General features: G+C 45.9%; 1 protein-coding gene across 2 annotated transcripts in view; it reads left to right on the top strand.

The window, feature by feature from the left end:
* tsnaxip1 (translin-associated factor X interacting protein 1) overlaps window positions 1-21814 on the top strand; it is a 158356-nt gene that overhangs the window by 69180 nt on the left and 67362 nt on the right. For both annotated transcript variants that reach the window (XM_085991314.1, XM_085991315.1), the window contains exons 6-7: window positions 5179-5375; window positions 20591-20729. In XM_085991314.1, coding sequence (XP_085847440.1) covers window positions 5179-5375; window positions 20591-20729 — 336 coding nt within the window. The remainder of the gene's footprint in view (window positions 1-5178; window positions 5376-20590; window positions 20730-21814) is intronic.

Raw genomic sequence — 21814 nt, 5'->3', positions numbered from 1 at the left:
TTCCACGGACCCAACCAATAGAGGGACCCACGGGGATGATGCCGACACTCTGTGCTCCCCCGAAGATGACGCCCTGCCCCACCGGATCCACTCGGGGAGCCGAGCGCTCCCCGTGGGATGGCCACCCGAGGCCAGGATGCCGGTCAATCCCCGGCTATCCAACAGGATGAAGCCAGTTCTGTGCCTGTGGGGACCTGCACCCGGAGTCATAATCTCCCCAGCCTCCCTTGGGTCGATCAGAGCAACACGGGCCACCGGTACGGATCAAGCGGACCAAGACACGATCCGGGGAGACGTGCCTTCTAGCCATAAACAAAAATCTAAGAGACTGCGGCTATTCATGGTCTGCCTGATCCGCTAAGAGGAAGTCGTCGAACTTCCAAATCTTTTAGGCAGGAAGAATGTTATAAATCTCATCATTCATCAAGAAACTACTCGTGAAATAACGCTGGACGGCCAGCTGGTGGCGTCGTCCAAGGAGTATAAATACTCGGGCGTTGGCCCCAGCTTGCCAGGGACATTTTGTAAGACAAGGAACTAGTGAAGTACAACTAGACCTCCATGTTCTGAAACAAGTTGATTAAAGCCTTGCTTTCTGCTCAAACCAAGTGCGTAGTGAGTTTTATTACGTCACTTTATTTTTCCCCTCTTAATCAATCTCTTGGTCCTTTTTTGCTGAATTCTAAACTGCTCCCAATCCTCAGGCTTGCTACTTTTTCTGGCAACTTTATATGACTCCTCTTTGGATCTTATACTATCCTTAATTTCTTTTGTTAACCATGGTTGGACTGCTTTTCCTTTTGTGTTTTTGTGCCAGAAAGGAATGTATAACTGTTGCAATTCATGCATTCGTTCCTTAAATGTTAGCCTTTGTCTATCCAGCGTCAAGCCTTTTAATGAAGCTTCCCAATCTATCATAGCCAACTCACTCATTATACCTTCATAGTTTCCTTTGTTTAGATTTAGGACCCTAGTTTCGGATTGGACGACTTCACTTTCCATCTTAATGATGAATTCTATCATGTTATGATCACTCTTCCCTAAAGGACCCCGCACAACAAGATTATTAATTAACCCCTTCTCATTGCACAATACCCAATCTAGGATAGCCTGTTCCGTGGTTGGCTCCACAATGTACTGGTCTAAAAATCCATCTCGTACACACTCCCGGAATTCATCCTCCACAGTATTATTGCTAATTTGGTTTGGCCGGCCTATATATAAATTAAAGTCACCCATGATTACTGTAGTACCCTTGTTACATGCATCTCTAATTTCCTGTTTGATGCCATCCCCGACATTACCACTACTGTTTGGAGGCCGAAAGACAACTCCCACCAATGTTTTCTGCCCCTTGGTGCTTCTTAGCTCCACCCAGACTGATCTTACATCTTGATTTTCTGAGCCAATATCCTTTCTCACTATTGCTCTGATTTCATCCTTTGCTAATGATGCCACCCCACCTCCTTTACCTTTTTGCCTGTCCTTTCTAAATATTGAATATTCAGCTCCCAGCCTTGGCCACCCTGTAGCCATGTCTCTGCAATTGCAATTATATCTTATCCGTTTACATCTATTTACGCTGTTAATTCATCTACCTTATTACAAATGCTTCATGCATTCAGATACAGTGCTTTTAGATTTGTCTTTTTAACATTTTTAGACATCTTAACATTTTTTTGTACTATGGCCCTATTTGTCTTATTACCATTTTTTCTTACCCAGACCCTATTTGTTAGTGCACTCTTTTGTTTGTACGCTCTGTCCTTTCCTGACACAATCTTGTTATCCTTACCCCAATCACTTTCCTGCAATGCTTCCTTGTCTTTTCTCTTTAGCATTCTAGATTTCTCTCCACCAGGACCCTCACCGCCCCCCCCCTTATTTAGTTTAAAGCCCTATATACCTCCCTAGTTATTCGATTCGCTAGAACTCTGGCCCCAGCATGGATCAGGTGTAGTCCGTCATAACGGAACAGCTCTCTCTTTCCCCAGTACTGGTGCCAGTGCCCCACGACTCAAAACCCACTTCTCCCACACCAACCTTTGAGCCACACATTCATCTCCCTGGTCCTATTTGCTCGTGGCTCAGGCAATAATCCAGAGATTATCACCCTTGTGGTTCTGTTCTTTAATTTAGTCCCTAGCTGCTCAAACTCTCTCAGCAGAACCTTTTTCTTAGTCCTGCCTATGTTGTTGGTATCTACGTGGACCACGACAATTGGATCCTCCCCCTCCAACTTCAAGTTCTTCTCCAGCCCGGAGGAGATGTCCTTTACCCTGGCGCAGGAAGGCAACATAGCCTTCGGGACTCATACTCCTGGCTGTAGAGAACAGTGTCTATCCCCCTAACTATACTGTCGCCTACTACAACCACGTTCCTTTTTACTCCCCCCACTTGAACGGCTTCCAGTACCACGGTGCCGCGGTCAGTTTGCTCGTCCTCCCCACAGCCCCCGCACTTGTCCACAAGGGTTGCAAGAACCTCGAATCTATTGAACAAGTGCAGAGACTGAGGCTCTTGCAATACTACCTCCTGGATCCCCATACCTGCCTCACTCGCAGTCACACCCTCCTGTCCCTGACCACGTGTCAATTCTAAAGTATTTAATCTAAGGGGTGTAACTGCCTCCTGGAGCAAAAGGTCCAGGTAACTTTCACCCTCCCTGATGTCTCGCAATGTCTGCAGCTCGAACTCCAGCTCCTCAACTTGGAGACGAAGTTCCTCGAGCTGCAGACACTTACCGCAGATGTAGTCGCCCTGGACAAAAATGTCCACAAGCTCCCACATATTGCAGCAGCAACACATCTCCTGTTCTCCCATTATTTTATTTATTTAATTAATTCGTTTAATGTCAATCAAATTATTTACCTCATTTAATTTATTAAATTAATTAAATTAAGTTTAATTTTTTAAATTTAGTTATATGCTATATGTTAATTTAAAACTTAGCCCACAGTCACTACCAATCACTTACCCGCCTTACCTGTGATGTCACACTGTAGTTTTCTTTTGTTGTTGCAGGTCTGCTGCTGCTTTTATCCCCGCTCTCGGGCCTCAGTCTGCTCCCTCTCAGGTCCACCGCTGCTCAAACTCCAAAGTTTCTCACCCTGTGCCAGCTGCACTCAGTTTTTCCTCATTTAAAAAAAACTATGGCCGCGATTTCCCCTACCTCGGCGGGTCCATGGTGGGCGATGTTGGTGGCGGGTCCTGACCCCGCTCTGTAGAATGATTTTATGTTGATTGGGCATTTACATTATGTGCATTTGCCGGCCAATTGAAGGAAGCGGGTCATCATTGGATGACGCGTCATCAGCCGGTTTCCTTAAAGGGACCATGCACAAATTTATTTTGACAGTTGTGCTTTCACTGTTCTACAGCATTGAGATGCTGCAAACACTAACGAGCACTGCACAGAGGTGCACAGCTGCACCCAGGCTCTCCCATGACTCCCTCCATATGCTTATGGAGGGAATCACAGCGTGGAGGGAGGTTCTCTTCCCTTCTAATGGGTGGAAGTGACTTCCCCAGGAGACCAACACAGACTGGTTGCACATTGCACAGGAGGACACAAGCAGGGATGTCATCAGGAGGACCAGGCTGCTGTGCCGCAAACCTTTCAATGATCTCAGTAGATCACAAATTGTTACTGCAAAGCCACACTCAACCTCATTCTGCTGTGCCACTCATCACATGCCCATCACTCTGCCTTCCCTACCCTACTCCTGCACATCCTTACTCACACCAACTTACCTTGCACCTCCACCCATCCCTCTCCATCTACATTATCACTTCCCTATCTCACTAACCACTCACCCTCATCCTAGTCCAATCATACCAACTAACAACACACAAGGGTAGGCACTTGGGTGGTTTATGCAATGTGCATGTAAAGTTTCTGTTAATGTGGTGTCAAACATTGAAACTTTTATTTTCAACACTTTGCATTCTTGGATAGATTTGTGTACACCTTTGGAAGTGGCTTAGTGAGTTGCAGTGAATGGTGAGACATAACGGTACCCCCCACAAAGGTCATGAATGTGAAAGGAATGGTGTAGGCATTGTAGGGATGCTTTATTGTGTTTGGTGTTGGTTTGGGGTGGTGCCAACTTGGCACATTCTGTGGCAGTCAGGGTGTACAGCATCCAGTGAAGTAAATCTGGCCATAGTGAGGCCATCCCTGTCCTCCCAGGCAGCAATGTGGTTGGGTGCTGATGCCCTCTGTCCTGTGCAGCATCAGTTGATTGCGGAGAAGGTTGGTGGTGTTGTTGGTGGTGCTGGTGTGCCTGGTGCTGTTGGTGTTGGGGCTGAATGTGGTAGGATTCTGAGGACCAAGGTGAGATAGTTTCAAGGGCACCGATGCTGATGTAATAGATGGCAGGTGAACTTGAGATGACAGAAGCGATCCGTCATTGGTGAGAGTGGTTGCTCCAATGAGGTGACACTGGATAGATAGTTTGCCCCAAACACTTGCAACCTGCATAAAGCTCAATCTGACTTCCAAATGCAGTTAAGCAACAGCTTCTGAGCTTGGAAAGTGAACAGCTCTGAGATGGGAGCTTTTATAGCACATTTGCAGCTGTCAAGTAATGAGATGATCCCATGGTCATACAACTCCCGATCTCCTTACCTGACATGAGCAGCATGGACCCTGTGGGCGACCTCATAAAATGGTAAGGTGAGCTCAAAATACTTTTTAATGGGCTGTTAACAATGTATTAATGACCTGAATTGCCTCCTCCACTGCTGTGTGTTGGGTCTGTTCAGCTCTGACAGACCCGACATCTGGGAAAGTCGCATGGCCAACCCAACCTGCCACCGAACGCGCCACCGAACGCGCCTGCTGCCCCCCCCACCCAAAACATTCCCCCGATGACTTCACCAACCTATTTTAACTTCCTGGTTTTTGAGTTTGCAACAGATTTTAAGTTTGGAGGAGGAAATGTCTTGTGGAAAAAGATAACTGCAACATCTTTTCCTCCAAATCAGGGTATTTGGCGATAAAGCAGTCACGCCTCGTTTACTAGGACATTTTATTTCTTGAAAATCCAGACTGAAAGTGGTTCGTGACCATTATTTTTGTTTTCTAAAACCTCTGCAAGAACAGTAAGCAAAAGAATTACATTTCCTTCATGTCCCTGTCTTTAACCAAGTGTTACTTATTTTTTTCTATCTCAGCTCACCAGCGAAACCAAATCCGCGAGTTAGAGCCACTGAAAAGCTTGCTGATTGCCACATCAGAGAACTGCGAACAGAGGATTGTTGCCCTACGTGAACAGGAAAAATTAGAGATACAATCACTGAGGAGGGAAAACAAAAAGCTACTAGAAAAAATTGATAATTTGATGGAGATGCAGGATTCCCTAAAGATCCAGGTCAGTTAATTACATAGAAACATAGAAACATAGAAGATAGGAGCAGGAGTAGGCCATTTGGCCCCTCAAGCCTGCTCCGCCATTCAATGAGATCATGGTTGATCATCCAAACTCTGTACCCTGTCCCTGCCTTCTCCCCATATCCCTTGATCCCTTTAGCCTTAAAAAATATATCTAACTCCTTCTTGAATATATTTAATGAATTGGCCTCAACTGCCTTCTGTGGTAGAGAATTCCATAGGTTCACCACTCTCTGGGTGAAGAAATTCCTCCTCATCTCTGTCCTAAATGGCTTACCCCTTATCTTTAGACTGTGACCCCTGGTTCTGGACTCCCCCGCCATCAGGAACATCCTTCCTGCATCTAGTCTGTCTAGTCCTGTTAGAATTTTATAAGTTTCAATGAGATCCCCTCTCATTCTTCTAAACTCCAGTGAGTATAAGCCCAATCGACCCAATCTCTCCTTATATGTCATTCCTGCCATCCCAGGTATCATTCTGGTGAATCTTCGCTGCACTCCCTCCATGACAAGAACATCCTTCCTCAGATAAGGCGACCAAAACTGCACACAATACTCAAGGTGTGTGGTCTCACCAAGGCCCTGTACAACTGCAGCAAGACATCCTTACTCCTGTACTTGAAACCTCTCGCTATGAAGGCCAAAATATCATTTGCCTTCTTAACCGCCTGCTGCACCTGCATGCTTACCTTCAGCGACTGGTGCACAAGGACACCCAGGTCTCGGTGCACTTCCCCTTCTCCCAATCTATTGCCGTTCAGATAATAATCTGCCTTCCTGTTTTTGCCACCGAAGTGGATAACCTCGCATTTATCAGTATTTGTAGGGAAATGGTGTTAGGGAAATTGACGGGTTTGAAGGCCGATAAATCCCCAGGGCCTGATAATCTACATCCTAGGGTACTTAAGGAAGTGGCCCTAGAAATAGTAGATGCATTGCTGGTCATCTTCCAGAATTCTATAGACTCTGGAACAGTTCCCATGGATTGGACGGTAGCTAATGTTACCCCACTGTTCAAAAAAGGTGGTAGAGAGAAAATGGGGAATTATAGACCGGTAAGCCTGACATCGGTAGTGGGGAAAATGCTAGAGTACATTATAAAAGATGTAATAGCAGAGCACTTGGAAAACAGTGACAGGATCGGACAAAGTCAACATGGATTTACAAAAGGTAAATCGTGCTTGACTAATCTACTGGAATATTTTGAGGATGTAACTGGGTAAAATAGATAAGGGAGAACCAGTGGATGACTTTCAGAAGGCTTTCGATAAGGTCCCGCATAAGAGATTAGCATGTAAAGTTAAGGCACATGGGATTGGGGACAAGGTACTGACTTGGATAGAGAACTGGTTGGCAGACAGGAAGCAAAGAGTTGGAATAAACGGGTCTTTTTCCGAGTGGCAGGCAGTGACTAGTGGAGTACCGCAGGGATCGATCCTAGGACCCCAGCTATTCACAATATATATTAATGATTTAGACGAGGGAACTAGGTGTAATATCTCCAAGTTTGCAGATGACACAAAGCTGGGTGGGTGTGTGTGCTGTGAGGAGGATGCCGAGAAACTCCAGTATGATTTGGACAGGTTGGGTGATTGGGCAGATGCATGGCAAATGCAGTATAATTCATGTGAGACTGACCATATATCCTATAAGTATCAAAGTATGTAGGATCTGATACAAACAACAAAAAATTAGACTGAAGTTCAAGCTAGCTGGCTTCGTATATCCTTCCAAATGTTGGTGGCTAGTTTGTCAGACAAAATTAAAAGTTTATTATGATACTGGCAGTCTTGTCTTCCTTTGCTGCTGTTTGGTTTGGTCTTATAATAAATGGAAGTGTATGACTTCTTTTCAAATCAAATGTCATTTGCCATGTTAGGACAATCTGAATGACACCCCAGTACTGCTACCACAGCCGAGCAAACAGATCTTTTTTTCAATTTTAAAAACACTTTTTTTATTTATCATTATTTTCTTCCCTCCCCCCTCTCCCAATATGTTGACTCCTTGCAGAAGTTGTCAGCCAAGTGATCATTATTCATGTGTGAACCTTCACAGTGCAGTTTCAGCAAGCTATTTTGTAAGCAATTCAAACTCTTAATCAGTGTAAGATATAGCAATGATTGTAATTTATTTGTGTACTGGCTGACATTATTTTGATGGCATAAGGCTTGGTGGTGAGCCAGAGAGACAAAATGCGAGTATTAAACTACACATTTTTCAAAGTACAGTACAATAAAGCTATACGTCAACTCAAATTTCTCTCCATGGATGTTGCCTGACCTGCTGAGTTTTTCCAGCATTTTCTGTTGTTATTTTTATACTTTATTCATGTTATTCACAATAGGAAAGGAAAGGACTTACATTTATATAGCAACCTTTAGGGTATCCTAAATCTCTTTACAGCCAATGAAATACTTTTGAAGTGTTGTCACTGTGGTAATGTAGGGTAACGTGGCAGACAATTTGCACTTAGCAAAGTCCCACAAACAGAAATGAGATGTGTGACCAGATATTCTGTTTTTTTTTTTATGTGACTTTGGTTGAGGGATAAATTTTGGCCAGGACACCAGGAGAACTCCCCTGCTCTTCTTCGAATAGTGCCACAGAATCTTTTACGTCCACTTGAGGGGGCGGGGGACCTTGGTTTAACTTCTCATTTGAAATGTACTTGCTTCCTGTATAGGATGCCTAAAACAATGATTTTTCCCCATACCTTTGTGTTCTCACTTGTGTATAGAGATATAAATATTTTTATTCAGGGTTATAACAGTTAAAGCTATACCTTTGTCATTGATCCCATGATTTCACTCTCTTCCCATAATTTTCAAACTCTTCTGGTTCCAAATTATTTTCTTCAGGCTACTCTCAAATAGACTTGAAATGTTTTACTATGTTAATAGCACTATATAAATGTGAGTTGTTGATTTATTGCATATGAGGAGTGCACCAACTTTGATGCGGATTTCGATTTAAAGCGTGACTTTATAATTTGCATCCAGTCAGCATGTCTACAATTCAGCCCATATACACAATGGCCTAGAAATTCGATATCAGTAAAAACCTGCCGGTGCCACCGGAGGTCAGTTTTAACGGCCGCCGAAAATGATGGCACTGGCAAGACCGGTAAATGATGGCACTGGCAAGACCGCTAAACTTACTGTGCAAGGCTGTTCTGGTGGCATTAGTCCCGGCAGGAGACCCCAATGTAGCGTGGCCATAGCGTCATTGCAGTAAGAACAGCCTTCTTTTAGAGCAAAAATTAAAATCATGTAAAAAATAGGCTGTTTTTAGCCCTTACAGCTCAACTGCCTTCTGAAATTTTTTTTTTCAAGAATTCCCAAGTGGGAGTTTTTTAAATTAATTTATGGGATGTGGGCGTCGCTGGCAAGGCCAGCATTTATTGCCCATCCCTAATTGCCCTTGAGAAGCCACCTTCTTGAACCGCTGCAGTCCGTGTGGTGAAGGTACTCCCACAGTCCTGTTAGGTTGGGAGTTCCAGGATTTTGACCCAGCGACGATGAAGGATCGGTGATATACTTCTAAGCCAGGATGGTGTGTGACTTGGAGGGGAACTTGGAGGTGATGGTGTTCCCATGTGCCTGCTGTCCTTGTCCTTCTAGGTGGAAGAGGTCGCGGGTTTGGGAGGTGCTGCCAAAGAAGCTTTGGCGAGTTGCTGCAGTGCATCTTGTAGACGGTACACACTGCAGCCACTGTACACCGGTGGTGGAGGGAGTGAATGTTTAAGGTGGTGGATGGGGTGCCAATCAAGTGGGCTGCTTTGTCCTGGATGGTGTTGAGATTCTTGAGTGTTGTTGGAGCTGCACTCATCCAGGCAAGTGGAGGGTATTCCATCACACTCCTTACTTGTGCCTTGTAGATGGTGGAAAGGCTTTGAGGAGTCAGGAGATGAGACACTCGCTGCAGAATACCTAGCCTCTGACCTGCTCTTGTTGCCACAGTATTTATGTGGCTAGTCCAGTTAAGTTTCTGGTTAATGGTGACCCCCAGAATGTTGATAGTGGGGGATTCGGCGATGGTAATGCCATTGAATGTCAAGGGGCAGTGGTTAGACTCTCGCTTGTTGGAGATAGTCATTGCCTGGCACTTCTGTGGCGCGAATGTTACCTGTCACTTATCAGCCCAAGCCTGAACATCGTCCAGGTCTTGTTGCATGTGGGCATGGACAGCTTCATTATCTGAGGAGTTGCGAAAACTGGACAGTTTGCACCTGGGCAGGACCGGGACCGATGTCCTAGGGGGAGTGTTTGCTAGTCCTGTTGGGGAGGGTTTAAACTAAAATGGCAGGGGGTTGGGAACCTGTGCAGGGAGATAGAGGAAAGGGAAGCAAGGATAGAAGCAAAAGACAGGAAAGAGAAAAGCAAAAGTGGAAGGCAGAGAAATCAAGGGTGTAAATCAAACAGGGCCACAGTAAATAATAATTCTAAAAGGACTAAGAGTGTTAAAAAAACAAGCCTGAAGGCTTTGTGTCTCAATGCGAGGAACATTCGTAATAAGGTGGATGAATTAGCTGTGCAAATGGATGTAAACGGATATGATATAATTGGGATTACGGAGACATGGCTCCAGGGTGACCAAGGCTGGGAATTCAACATCCAGGGGTATTCAATATTCAGGAAGGACAGGCAAGAAGGAAAAGGAGGTGGGGTAGCATTGCTGGTTAAAGAGGAGATTAACACAAGAGTAAGGAAGGATATTAGCTCTGATGATGTGGAATCTGTATGGGTAGAGCTGAGAAATACCAAGGGGCAGAAAACGTTAGTGGGAGTTGTATATAGTCCCCCAAACAGTAATGCTGAGGTTGGGGATGGCATTAAACGGGAAATCAGAGATGCGTGCAATAAGGGCACAGCAGTTATCATGGGTGACTTTAATCTACATATAGATTGGGCTAACCAAATTAGTAACAATACTGTGGAAGAGGAATTCCTAGAGTGTATACGGGATGGTTTCCTGGACCAATATGTTGAGGAACCAACTGGAGATCAGGCCATCTTAGACTGGGTATTATGTAATGAGAGGATTAATTAGCAATCTTGTCGTGAGAGGCCCCTTGGGGAGGAGCAATCATAATATGATAAAATTCTTCATTAAAATGGAGAGTGAAGTAATTGACTCAGAGACCAGGGTCCTGAATTTAAATAAATGAAACTACGATGGTATGAGGCGTGAGTTGGCTAGGATCGATTGGAGGACATTACTTAAAGGATTGATGGTGGATAGGTAAAGGCAAACATTTAAAGATCGCATGGATGAACTACAGAATTTGTTCATCCCTGTCTGGCATAAAAATAAAGCAAAAAAGCTGTCTCAGCCGTGGCTAACAAGGGAAATTAGGGATAGCATAAGATCCAAGGAGAGGACATATAAATTGGCCAGAAAAAGCAGCAAACCTGAGGATTGGGAGCAGTTTAGGATTCAGCAAAGGAGGACAAAGGGATTAATTAAGAGGGGGAAAATAGAGTATGAGAGTAAACTTGCAAGGAACATAAAAACTGACTGTAAAAGCTTCTATAGATATGTGAAGAGAAAAAGATTGGTGAAGTCAAGTGTAGGTCTCTTGCAGTCAGAATCAAGGGAATTTATAATGGGAACAAAGAAATGGCAAACCAATTAAATACATACGATAGCAAATACATACTTTGGTTCTGTCTTCACAAAGGAGCACGCAAATAACTTCCGGAGATGTCGGGGAACATAGGGTCTAAAGAGAGGGAGGAACTGAATGAAATCAGTATTTGTAGGGAAATTGACGGGATTGAAGGCCGATAAATCCCCAGGGCCTGATAATCTACATCCTATGGTGCTTAAGGAAGTGGCCCTAGAAATAGTAGATGCATTGCTGGTCATCTTCCAAAATTCTATAGACTCTGGAACAGTTCCCATGGATTGGAGGGTAGCTAATGTAACCCTACTATTTAAAAAAGGTGTTAGAGAGAAAACGGGGAATTATAGACCGGTAAGCCTGACATTGGTACTGGGGGAAATGCTAGAGTCCATTATAAAAGACGTAATAGCAGAGCACTTGGAAAACAGTGACAGGATTGGACAAAGTCAACATGGATTTACAAAAGATAAATCATGCTCGACTAATCTACTGTAATTTTTTGAGGATGTAATTGGTAGAATAGATAAGGAAGAACCAGTGGATATGGCGTATTTGGACTTTCAGAAGGCTTTGGATAAAGTGCCGCATAAGAGATTGACATGCAAAGTTAAAGCACATGAGATTTGGGGTAAGGTACTGTCTTGGATAGAGAACTGGTTGGCAGACAGGAAGCAAAGAGTTGGAATAAACGGGTCTTTTCCCGAGTGGCAGGCAGTGACCAGTGGGATACCGCAGGAATCGGTACTAGGACCCCAGCTATTCACAATATATATTAATGATTTAGACGAGGGAACTAGATGTAATATCTCCAAATTTGCAGATGACACAAAGCTGGGTGGGTGTGTGTGCTGTGAGGAGGATGTAGAGAAACTCCAGTATGATTTGGACAGGTTGGGTGATTGGGCAGAAGCATGGCAGATGCAGTATAATGTGGATAAATGCAAGGTTATCCACTTTTGTGGCAAAAAGAGGAAGGCAGATTATTATCTGAACAGCAATAGATTGGGAAAAGGGGAAGTGCAATGAGACCCGGGTGTCCTTGTGCACCAGTTGCTGAAGGTAAGCATGCAGGTGCAGCAGGCGAATAAGAAGGCAAATGGTATGTTGGCCTTCATAGCGAGAGGTTTTGAGTACAGGAACAAGAATGTCTTGCTGCAGTTGTACAGGGCCTTGGTGAGACCATACCTTGAGTATTGTGTGCAGTTTTGGTCGCCTTATCTGAGGAAGGATGTTCTTGCCATGGAGGGAGTGCAGCGAAGATTCACCAGACTGATACCTGGGATGGCAGGAATGACGTATGAAGAGAGATTGGGTTGATTAGGCTTATATTCGCTGGAGTTTAGAAGAATGAGAGGGGATCTCATTGAAACTTATAAAATTCTAACAGGACCAGACAGACTCGATGCAGGAAGCCCGATGGCGGGGGAGCCCAGAACCAGGGGTCACAGTCTAAGGATAAGGGGTAAGCTATTTAGGACCAAGATGAGGAGGAATTTCTTCACCCAGAGAGTGGTGAACCTGTGGAATTCTTTCCCACAGAAGGCAGTTGAGGCCTATTCATTAAATATATTCAAGAAGGAGTTAGATATATTTCTTAAGGCTAAAGGGATCAAGGGATATGGGGAGAAAGCAGGGACAGGGTACTGAATTTAGATGATCAGCCATGATCTCATTAAATGGCGGAGCAGGCTCGAGGGGCCGAATGGCCTACTCCTGCTCCTATCTTCTATGTTTCTATGTTTTTATGAATGGCACTGAACACTGTGCAGTCATCAGCGAACATCCCCATTTCTAACCTTATGTTGGAGGGAAGGTCTTTGATGAAGCAGCTGAAGATGATGACACGAAACTAGGTGGGATTGTAAGTTGTGAGGAGGATGCAAAGAGGCTTCAAGGCGATCTAGACAAGTTGAGTAAGTGGGCAAATACATGGCAGATGCAGTATAACGTGGATAAATGTGAAGTTATCCACTTCGGTCGGAAAAACAGAAAGGTAGAGTATTATTTAATTGGTGATAGATTGGGAAATGCTGATGTACAAAGGGACCTAGGTGTCCTTGTACACCAGTCACTGAAAGCAAACATGCAGGTGCAGCAAGCAGTTAGGAAGGCAAATTGTATGTTGGCCTTTTTTGCAAGAGGATTTGAGTACAGGAGCAAGGATGTCTTACTACAGTTGTACAAGGCTTTGGTGAGACCAGACCTGGAGTACTGTGTGCAGTTTTGGTCTCCTTACCTAAGAAAGGATATACTTGCCGTGGAGGGAGTGAAGCGAAGGTTCACCAGACTGATTCCTGGGATGGCAGAACTGTCGTATGATGAGAGATTGGGTCGACTAGGCCTGTATTCACTAGAGTTTAGAAGAATGAGAGGGGATCTCATTGAAACGTTTAAAATTCTGACAGGGCTAGACAGACTGGATGCAGGGAGGATGTTTCCCCTGGCTGGGGGGTCTAGAACGAGGGGTCACAATCTCAGGATACGGGGTAGGACATTTAGGACTGAGATTATCGAGAAATTTCTTCACTCAGAGGGTGGTGAACCTGTGGAATTCTCTACCACAGAAGGCTGTGGAGGCCAAGTCACTGAATATATTTAAGAAGGAGACACAAAAGGGGTATGAGGAAAGAGCAGGAATATGGTATTGAGATAGTGGATCAGCCATGATCATATTGAATGGCGGAGCAGGCTCGAAGGGCCGAATGGCCCACTCCTATTCCTATTTTTCTATGTTTTCTATGGCTGGGCCTAGGACACTGCCCTGAGGAACTCCTGCAGTGATGTTCTGAGGCTGTGATGATTGACCTTGAACCATACCTTTGTGTTAGGTATGACTCCATCCAGTGGAGAGTTTTCCCCCCAATTCCCATTGACTTCAGTTTTACTAGGGCTCCTTGATGCCACACTCAGTCAAATGCTGCCTTGATGTCAAGGGATGTCAAGGGTAGTCACTCTCACCTCACTTCTGGAATTCAGCTCCTTCGTCCATGTTTGGACCAAGGCTGTAATAAGGTCAGGAGTCGAGTGATCTTGGTGGAACCTAAACTGGGCATCAGTGAGCAGGTTATTGGTGAGTAAGTGCCTCTTGATAGCACTGTCGATGACACCTTCCATCACTTTGCTGATGATTGAGAGTAGACTGATGGGGAGGTAATTGGCCAGATTGGATTTGTCCTGCTTTTTGTGAACAAGACATACCTGGGCAGTTTCCCACATTGTTGGATAGATGCCAGTGTTGTAGCTGTACTGGAAAAGCTTGGCTAGAGGCACGGCTAGTTCTCACAAGTCTTCAGCACGGTAGCCGGGATGTTGTTGGGGCCCATAGCCTTTGTTGTATCCAGTGCGCTCAGCCGTTTCTTGACATCACGTGGAGTGAATCGAATTGGTTGAATACTGGCTTCTATGATGGTGGGGACCTCAGGAGTAGGCCGATATGGATCATCCACTCAGCACTTCTGGCTGAAGATGGTTGCAAACAGTTCTGCCATGTCTTTTGCACCCACATGCTGGGCTCCACCTTCATTGAGGATGGAGATATTCATGGAGCCTCCTCCCTCCCGTTAGTTGTTTAATGGTTCACCACCATTCACGACTGGATGTGGCAGGACTGCAGAGCTTTGATCTGATATGTTGATTGTGGGATCGCTTAGCCTTGTCTATAGCATGCTGCTTCTGCTTTTTAGCATGCATGTTGCAGCTTCCCCAGGTTGGCACCGCATTTTTAGGTATGCCTGGTACTGCTCCTGGCATGCTCTACTACACTCCTTATTGAACCAGGGTTGGTCCCCTGGCTTGATGTTAATGGTAGAGTGAGGGATATGCCAGGTCATTGTTGTGTCGGTACCTTTCTACCTAGACACAATTTAGGACTCAACTCAGAGATTCAAACATGAAGTGCATTATTGGAAGGAAAGGAAGTTCTGGCAAGTTCCGAACAAAGAGAGCTAAAACTTAACAGAGAACACCCAACCATTTATCTCCTGTGACAGCGCCACCACAGGTGGGAGGAGAACACACAATACATAACATTTCCTCCCCTCTTAAATGGAAGGTCCACATCATTCCTCAACAGGTAAGTTACTTTCAATGCACTCAACGAACCTAGGGTAGAGGTAGACTGCCTCAAACCCTGACTTTACCCTGGGGTTTATTCTGCCCCAGTCTTGTGGGTAAGTCACTAAGCCTACAGATCCAAACGTCTTGGAGGCCGCCGCTCTCTGACAGGATACCGGCGGTCATCGCTGGCTTCCACAGCAGTAGGCATTGACACAGGCCTGGATGGAGAAGGTGCCTGTGTCAGTTGAAAGTCAGGAGTTTGCACAGGTGGAACAGTCTCTTTGACTTCCTGTGTTGGAGAAGAGCACTGTGGCAAAGGATGCTGGTTTGCGGTATCATCCGGAAACAGTTCAGGCCAATCAGCCATTGGAGCCTCTGTGGCTGTCTCTGCTCCGAGCAACAGTTGATCTGTGTGTCTTCTCCAGACGACGTCCTCAGCAGTCTCAACCATGTAAGACACAGGGCCCGTCTGCGCGATCACCGTAGCAGGAACCCATTTCGGTCTAGTGTTGTAGTTTCGAGCTAGGACGTGCTCTCCCGGATGAAACCATCTCTCCTTGGCTCTTTTCTCTCTCTTTTCAACTTGAGCTTGTTGTTGACAATGGACAACCTGTTCTGCCCTTGGAGGTTTGAGTAAGTCAAAACTTGTCCGCAACTGCCTCTTCATCATGAGCGAAACGGGGGAAGTTTTGGTTGTGGCATGCGGCTCGTTCCTGTAGGACAACAGGAAGCTGTTCAGACATTGGTGGATTGAGCCCTGACCTTGCGATGCCTTCAAGGCGTGCTTCAAAGTTTGCACAAACCTTTCTGCCTGGCCGTTAGTAGAGGGATGATAGGGCGCAGACCTGATGTGTTGGACACCATTCACATGCAGGAAGGTTGCAAACTCCTGTGATACAAATTGTGGACCGTTGTCACTTACGAGTTGTTCCGGTGAGCCATAACGGCTGAACATCTCACCAAGTTTCTCAATTGTTTTCTCTGCCGTGGTAGACCTCATCACAGCGACCTCCGGCCACTTGCTACGAGCGTCCACAACCACCATAAACATCTTCCCTTCGAAAGGACCGGCGAAGTCCACATGTACTCGCTGCCACACTTCTGCAGGCCAATCCCAGGGGTGTAGGGTTGCCAGCTGTGGAACATTCCGGACCCTTTGACATGGGGAACATGTTTTGGCTTTCTCCTCAATATTCCCATCGAGACCTGGCCACCAGAAGTAGCTTCTTGCCATATCCTTCATCCGAACCATCCCACTGTGGCCTGTATGAAGTTGTTGCAGTATAGGTTCCCTCAGAGGTAGCGGAATGATGACACGGCGTCCCCAAAGAAGACAACCTGCCTGGATGGAGAGCTCATTTCTTTTTGAAACGTAAGGTTTCAAACTAGGAGAATCTCCTATCGCTCTCCCTCGAATGACATCGTCCATTACCTCAGACAGGACTGGATCGTTGCGGGTGTACCTTCGCACCTGAACTGCAGTGACAGGTGCTCCCTCCACTTGTCTAAAGTAGAAGATGTCTATCTGACGAGGCTCTGGGGGAGTAACAGGCAAGGGTAGCCTCGAGAGACCGTCTGCGTTGCCGTGCAAGTCTGATTTGCGATATTTTATGTCGTATGTGTGTCCTGACAACAGTAAAGCCCACCTTTGCATCCTGCTTGCAGCGAGAGATGGAATTCCGGTGTGGGGCCCGAAGATTGAAGTCAATGGACGGTGGTCTGTCAGGAGTGTGAACCTTCTCCCAAACAGGTACTGATGAAATTTTCGAATTCCAAAAACGATTCCCAAGGCCTCGCGCTCGATCTGCGCATAGTTACTCTTGGCCTTGTTCAAGGTGCGTGATGCAAAGGCAATAGGTTTCTCTTCACCCGAAGGCATGATGTGGGATATGACTGCTCCCACACCATATGGTGATGCATCACATGCTAGCTGCATGGGTAGCTTTGGGTCGAAGTGTGTCAGGACCTCCGAATTCAGCAATGCTTTCTTTGCTTGGGCGAAAGCTTCGTTGCACAGTTCAGTCCATTTCCATATTTTGCCTTGACATAGCAACTGATGTAACGGCTTCAGCAATGTTGCTAAGTCTGGAATAAACTTCCCATAGTAGTTAAGTAGCCCCAGAAATGAACGTAACTGGCTCACATTCTGGGGTGCTGGGGCCTCCACGATCGCCTTGACCTTTGGCGGCGCCTTATGCAGGCCAGTAGCGTCAATCACATGCCCCAGGTACTCAACTGAAGACTGAAAGAATTCACATTTGTCTTTACGAACTCTGAGTCTGTACTCTTTCAGTCGTTGTAGTGTCGCATCCAAGTTCAGAAGATGATCCTCCTCATTTGTCCCAGTGACAAGGATGTCGTCCGGGTAGCACTGGACTCCTGGCAGTCCACTCAAAATCTGATCCATTGCCCTTTGGAATAGAGCAGGGGTCGACGTAATTCCAAACGGAAGGCGGCAGTACCTGTATAGCCCCTTGTGTGTCACAATTGTCAGCAGCTCCTTTGATTTGTCATCGACATGCATTTGTAGATAAGCCTGGCATAAGTCTATTTTGCTGAACTTTTGCCCTCCGGCCAGGCCCGTAAAAAGATCATCAATGAGGGGAAGAGGGTACTGTTCCGCAGACAGCACCGGGTTAATAGTCACTTTAAAATCCCCACAGATTCGAACAGATCCATCCTTTTTCAGGACAGGAACAATGGGTGTGGCCCATTTGCTCACGCTCACAGGCTCCAGGACTCCATTCTCGACTAAGGCCTCCAAGTTAACCTCAACTTTTGGCCTAATTGCATAGGGTACAGGTCGGGCTTTGTGAAACTTCGGCTTGCTGTCAGGTTTAATGTCCAGTCTCACGCTGATCTTTTTCATGCTCCCAAGTTCCCCATTGAAGAGTTCTGCATGTTTGTTTAACACTGCAGTCAGACCTGACTCCCCTTTTGACATCATGCGGACTGCAGGCCAGTCCATGAGGTTACAGATTGTGGTGGAATACAGTTCTGCTGCTGCAAATGACCCACAGCGCCTCATGGATGCCCAGTTTTGAGCTGCTAGGTCTGTTCTGAATTTTTCACATTTATCACTGTGGTAGTGTTACACAACACGATGGAGGGTGTCCTCAGTGTGAAAACGGGACTTTGTCTCCACAATGACTGTGCGGTGGTCACTGCTACCAATACTGTCATGGACAGATGCATCTGCTACAGGTAGATTGGTGAGGACAAGGTCAAGTAGGTTTTTCCCTCGTGTTGGTTCTCTCACCATCTGTCGCAGGCCCAGACAGGCAGCTATGTCCTTTAGGACTCGGCCAGCTCGGTCAGTATTGGTGCTACCGAGCCACTCTTGGTGATGGACATTGAAGTCCCCCACCCAGAGTACATTTATGCCCTTGTTACTCTCAGTGCTTCTTCTTCAGCTCTTAAAGCTGAATTGCCTTCCGCACCTAAAGAAAATGGGAAAAGTGCTTCAGCACTACCACAAATGGCTCAGCAAGCCAGGGAAGGGGCACCCCGGGTCTCGCCCGCAGCACTCCAGCTTTGTGCAGGGGTTCAGCACTGCAAGAAAGGTCCTCTACCCACAGGGGTGAGGAGGCACTCCAGAAAGTAGGATATGGGACCAGATCACCGAGGTCATCACTGCCAGCAGTGTCGTCCCCATGATCTGGCTTCAGTGCCAGACCAGTGGTCAAGTTTAGTGAATGCATCTTCAAAAGCCATCTCCTACGAACTGCACCACTAGCCTCACACACTTCTCAATGCACGACTCTCGTCCCTCCCACCCCCCCCCCAACCCAACCACTCACCTACCAACAATCTGTACCAAACATGAGGCACACCTCCCATTCCTAGCTTCACATCACCCCCTTGGAGGAGATGGTGCTGTCCATTTTTGGCAGGAGCATGGCTGAGCCCTTTGCCAGTGGCAGGGCTGAAAGGATACAAGATGCTAGTATCCTCATACATTATCCTCCTTCTTGCATGCACCTCTTATTTTCCTGCCTTCGCCTCACCACAACACCACCCTTGTGCCTTCCTCATTTCACACACCCAAGAAATGCAGCCTGCTCAGCCAGTGGTTGACCAAGAAGAAGGAGAGGAGAGTGAAGAAGAAACACCGTCACTCGATTTCACACTCCCAGCCACCAGCTCCTCAAGGTCGACCAGCAAGGCCATTTGCAGTGTCCCCCACTGAAAGTCAGCAGCCTTCCACCAGCCATGCTGCAGCCACTGGGTTGGAAAGCATGACATCAATAGGATAGGCAAAGGCACACACAAGACAGTCACTAAGGGAATGCATAAAGGTGATTAATTGATTTCTTTATATCATATTGGATAGATAGATGTATAAAGTTGGATTGGAAAGTTTGTTTTGTGGAAGCTTTTATTTCAGCATTGTGGTCAAGAGGACACTGTGCTGGTCAGTAGCAGAAAGAAGGTAAGGTGTGGGACAAATGTTGAAAGGGGAATTGGGGTTGTGGTCACTGGTACCACAGGCGGATGATTCCATCCCGGATATCCCGGCCAGAAAGAGACTGTCTGGATTGCATCCTCCTCTTATGCTTCTTCCTCTTCTGCGTCTTCCTCTACTGCGTCTTCCTCTTCTGCGTCTTCCTCTTCTGCGTCTTCCTCTACTGCGTCTTCCTCTACTGCGTCTTCCTCTACTGCGTCTTCCTCTACTGCGTCTTCCTCTACTGCGTCTTCCTCTACTGCGTCTTCCTCTACTGCGTCTTCCTCTTCTGCGTCTTCCTCTTCTGCGTCTTCCTCTTCTGCGTCTTCCTCTTCTGCGTCCTCCTCTTCTGCGTCCTCCTCTTCTGCGTCCTCCTCTTCTGCGTCCTCCTCTTCTGCGTCCTCCTCTTCTGCGTCTTATTCTTCTGCGTCTTATTCTTCTGCGTCTTATTCTTCTGCGTCTTCCTCTTCCCTCTGTGAGCGGATGCTGTAACTCTGAAGTAAAAGCAGAAAAGCTTAAATGCAAACTTAGCTGAAAGATGTGTGTGTCCCTTTAAGAAGTGCTGACAGCGTCTCTGTCAGTCTGCTGCATGCTTGCTTTTCAGAGCAAGCTTAGGACTAAGGTTGAAGTTTCCAGAGCGTGACATTAAGTCGGCTATCGGCAGAGCTAAGGCCCTCACCAAAATGACGGCTGCTGAATCCTGCGCCAGAGAAGGGTGTTAAAGTGGCAGCTGCCATTTTTCACCATGATTCCAGCGTTAATGGGTGGCAGTAAGTAGCCCAATTTTTGGGCCAATATTCCTTAATATGACTTACACAACCACAGCTGAGGTTTGGGCTGAGGAATATTTTTGGAGTAGAGTAGACTGAGCTGATCTCTGAATCTAGTGGTTGGGACTGCTTAATGCTGACACTAAGTTCCAAAAATGGAAAGTGTTCCATACTCCATCACCAACATCCCTCACCTTGATGAGGACAAAAATCACACAAAAATAAGTTTTAAAATAAAGACTGACATGCAGAGATTCAATAGTACTGATTTTTTGTTAATTTTTATGCCTTTGTCAGGTCAGTAAACTTCAGGAAGAGCTGGCAGCTGAATATGAACGATATCGAGACCAACATGATGCGCGCAAACTTCTGATTTCAGATATAAATAATCTGCGATATCAGCAAGAAGAGTCAAAAGATTCTCATGTATACGAAGGTGAAATATGATAGTCGGGATTGTACACTTCAGTTGTCTAATAATCAACTAGTAACTATCCTCCTTGTGTATGAGATAGGGTTGCTTTGGGATCAAGGTGGTTTCAAGATAACAGGAGATGGAAGTTTGGAACCAAGTCCACTCTTTGTGGCAGTTTTGGTAATTTGATACTCCAAGGTATTGTTGATTCTTGACTAGCCAGCTGGCTCATTCTTGGAATCCAGAAGGGTAGACCTATCACTGGGATATCTCCTACTGAGCTCCATGTTAGCCTGCAGGCTGAAGCCTTAATGGGTGGTGTGGTTCCAGCTGGACAAGGAACAAAAAAGTTAACAATGATATTGTAGTGTCCGCGAATCAATAACACACGGACTGCAGGAGAACGGTAATAACAGGTGTTTACTGAACAGAGGGTATGCTGGAACTAACTGTACAAATTACTACACGGTGTTATATACAGGTGTGGTCACTACTGGTACTGCAGTATACAGGGGCTGTAAAAGATAGTTCCTCTCTTAAAGGTACATACATTACAATTCCTCCCCTTTTAGATAAACAGTACATAAGATTCATTTAACAATTAAATAATAACTCATTACAATTACAATTTTCTTTGTACTATATACATCAGCTGAAAGTAATCATTTATAAATTCAGTCTTTGAGGAGGCTTCCTGATCCTGTCTGGATAGCGCCTTTCTCGAGTATCCTGTTCTTGCGGCGGAGTCGATTCTGGCTCATTGTCATTGGTTGGTTCGTCAGCTTCCAATACCACTGATTCTGAGGTAGACGCAATCTGTACTTCGGGTTCATCACCAGGTACGTATGGGCGAGGCATGGGGTTGACTTGTTCCTGTGACTCTAGAATCTGGTCAACATGGCGTCTCACGATGCTCTCTCCAACGTCCACTGTGTACATTAGTGGTCCCTGCCGTGTGCATATCGTTCCTGGCTGCCATTTTTCTGTTCGGTAGTTGCAGGCCAAGACTGGTTGCCCTATCTTGAAGCTCCTGGTTGGCTTCTCATTGATGTGCTGGAATTGCTTATTCTCAACATCTCGTCTTATGTTTGGTTTGAGCAAATCCA

The sequence above is a fragment of the Somniosus microcephalus genome, chromosome 6 (assembly GCF_052327205.1).
Source record: "Somniosus microcephalus isolate GS21.2 chromosome 6, FLI_Smic_1.0, whole genome shotgun sequence".
Classification (NCBI taxonomy): Eukaryota; Metazoa; Chordata; class Chondrichthyes; order Squaliformes; family Somniosidae; genus Somniosus; species Somniosus microcephalus.
This window is presented reverse-complemented; position numbering and strand designations above follow the sequence as displayed.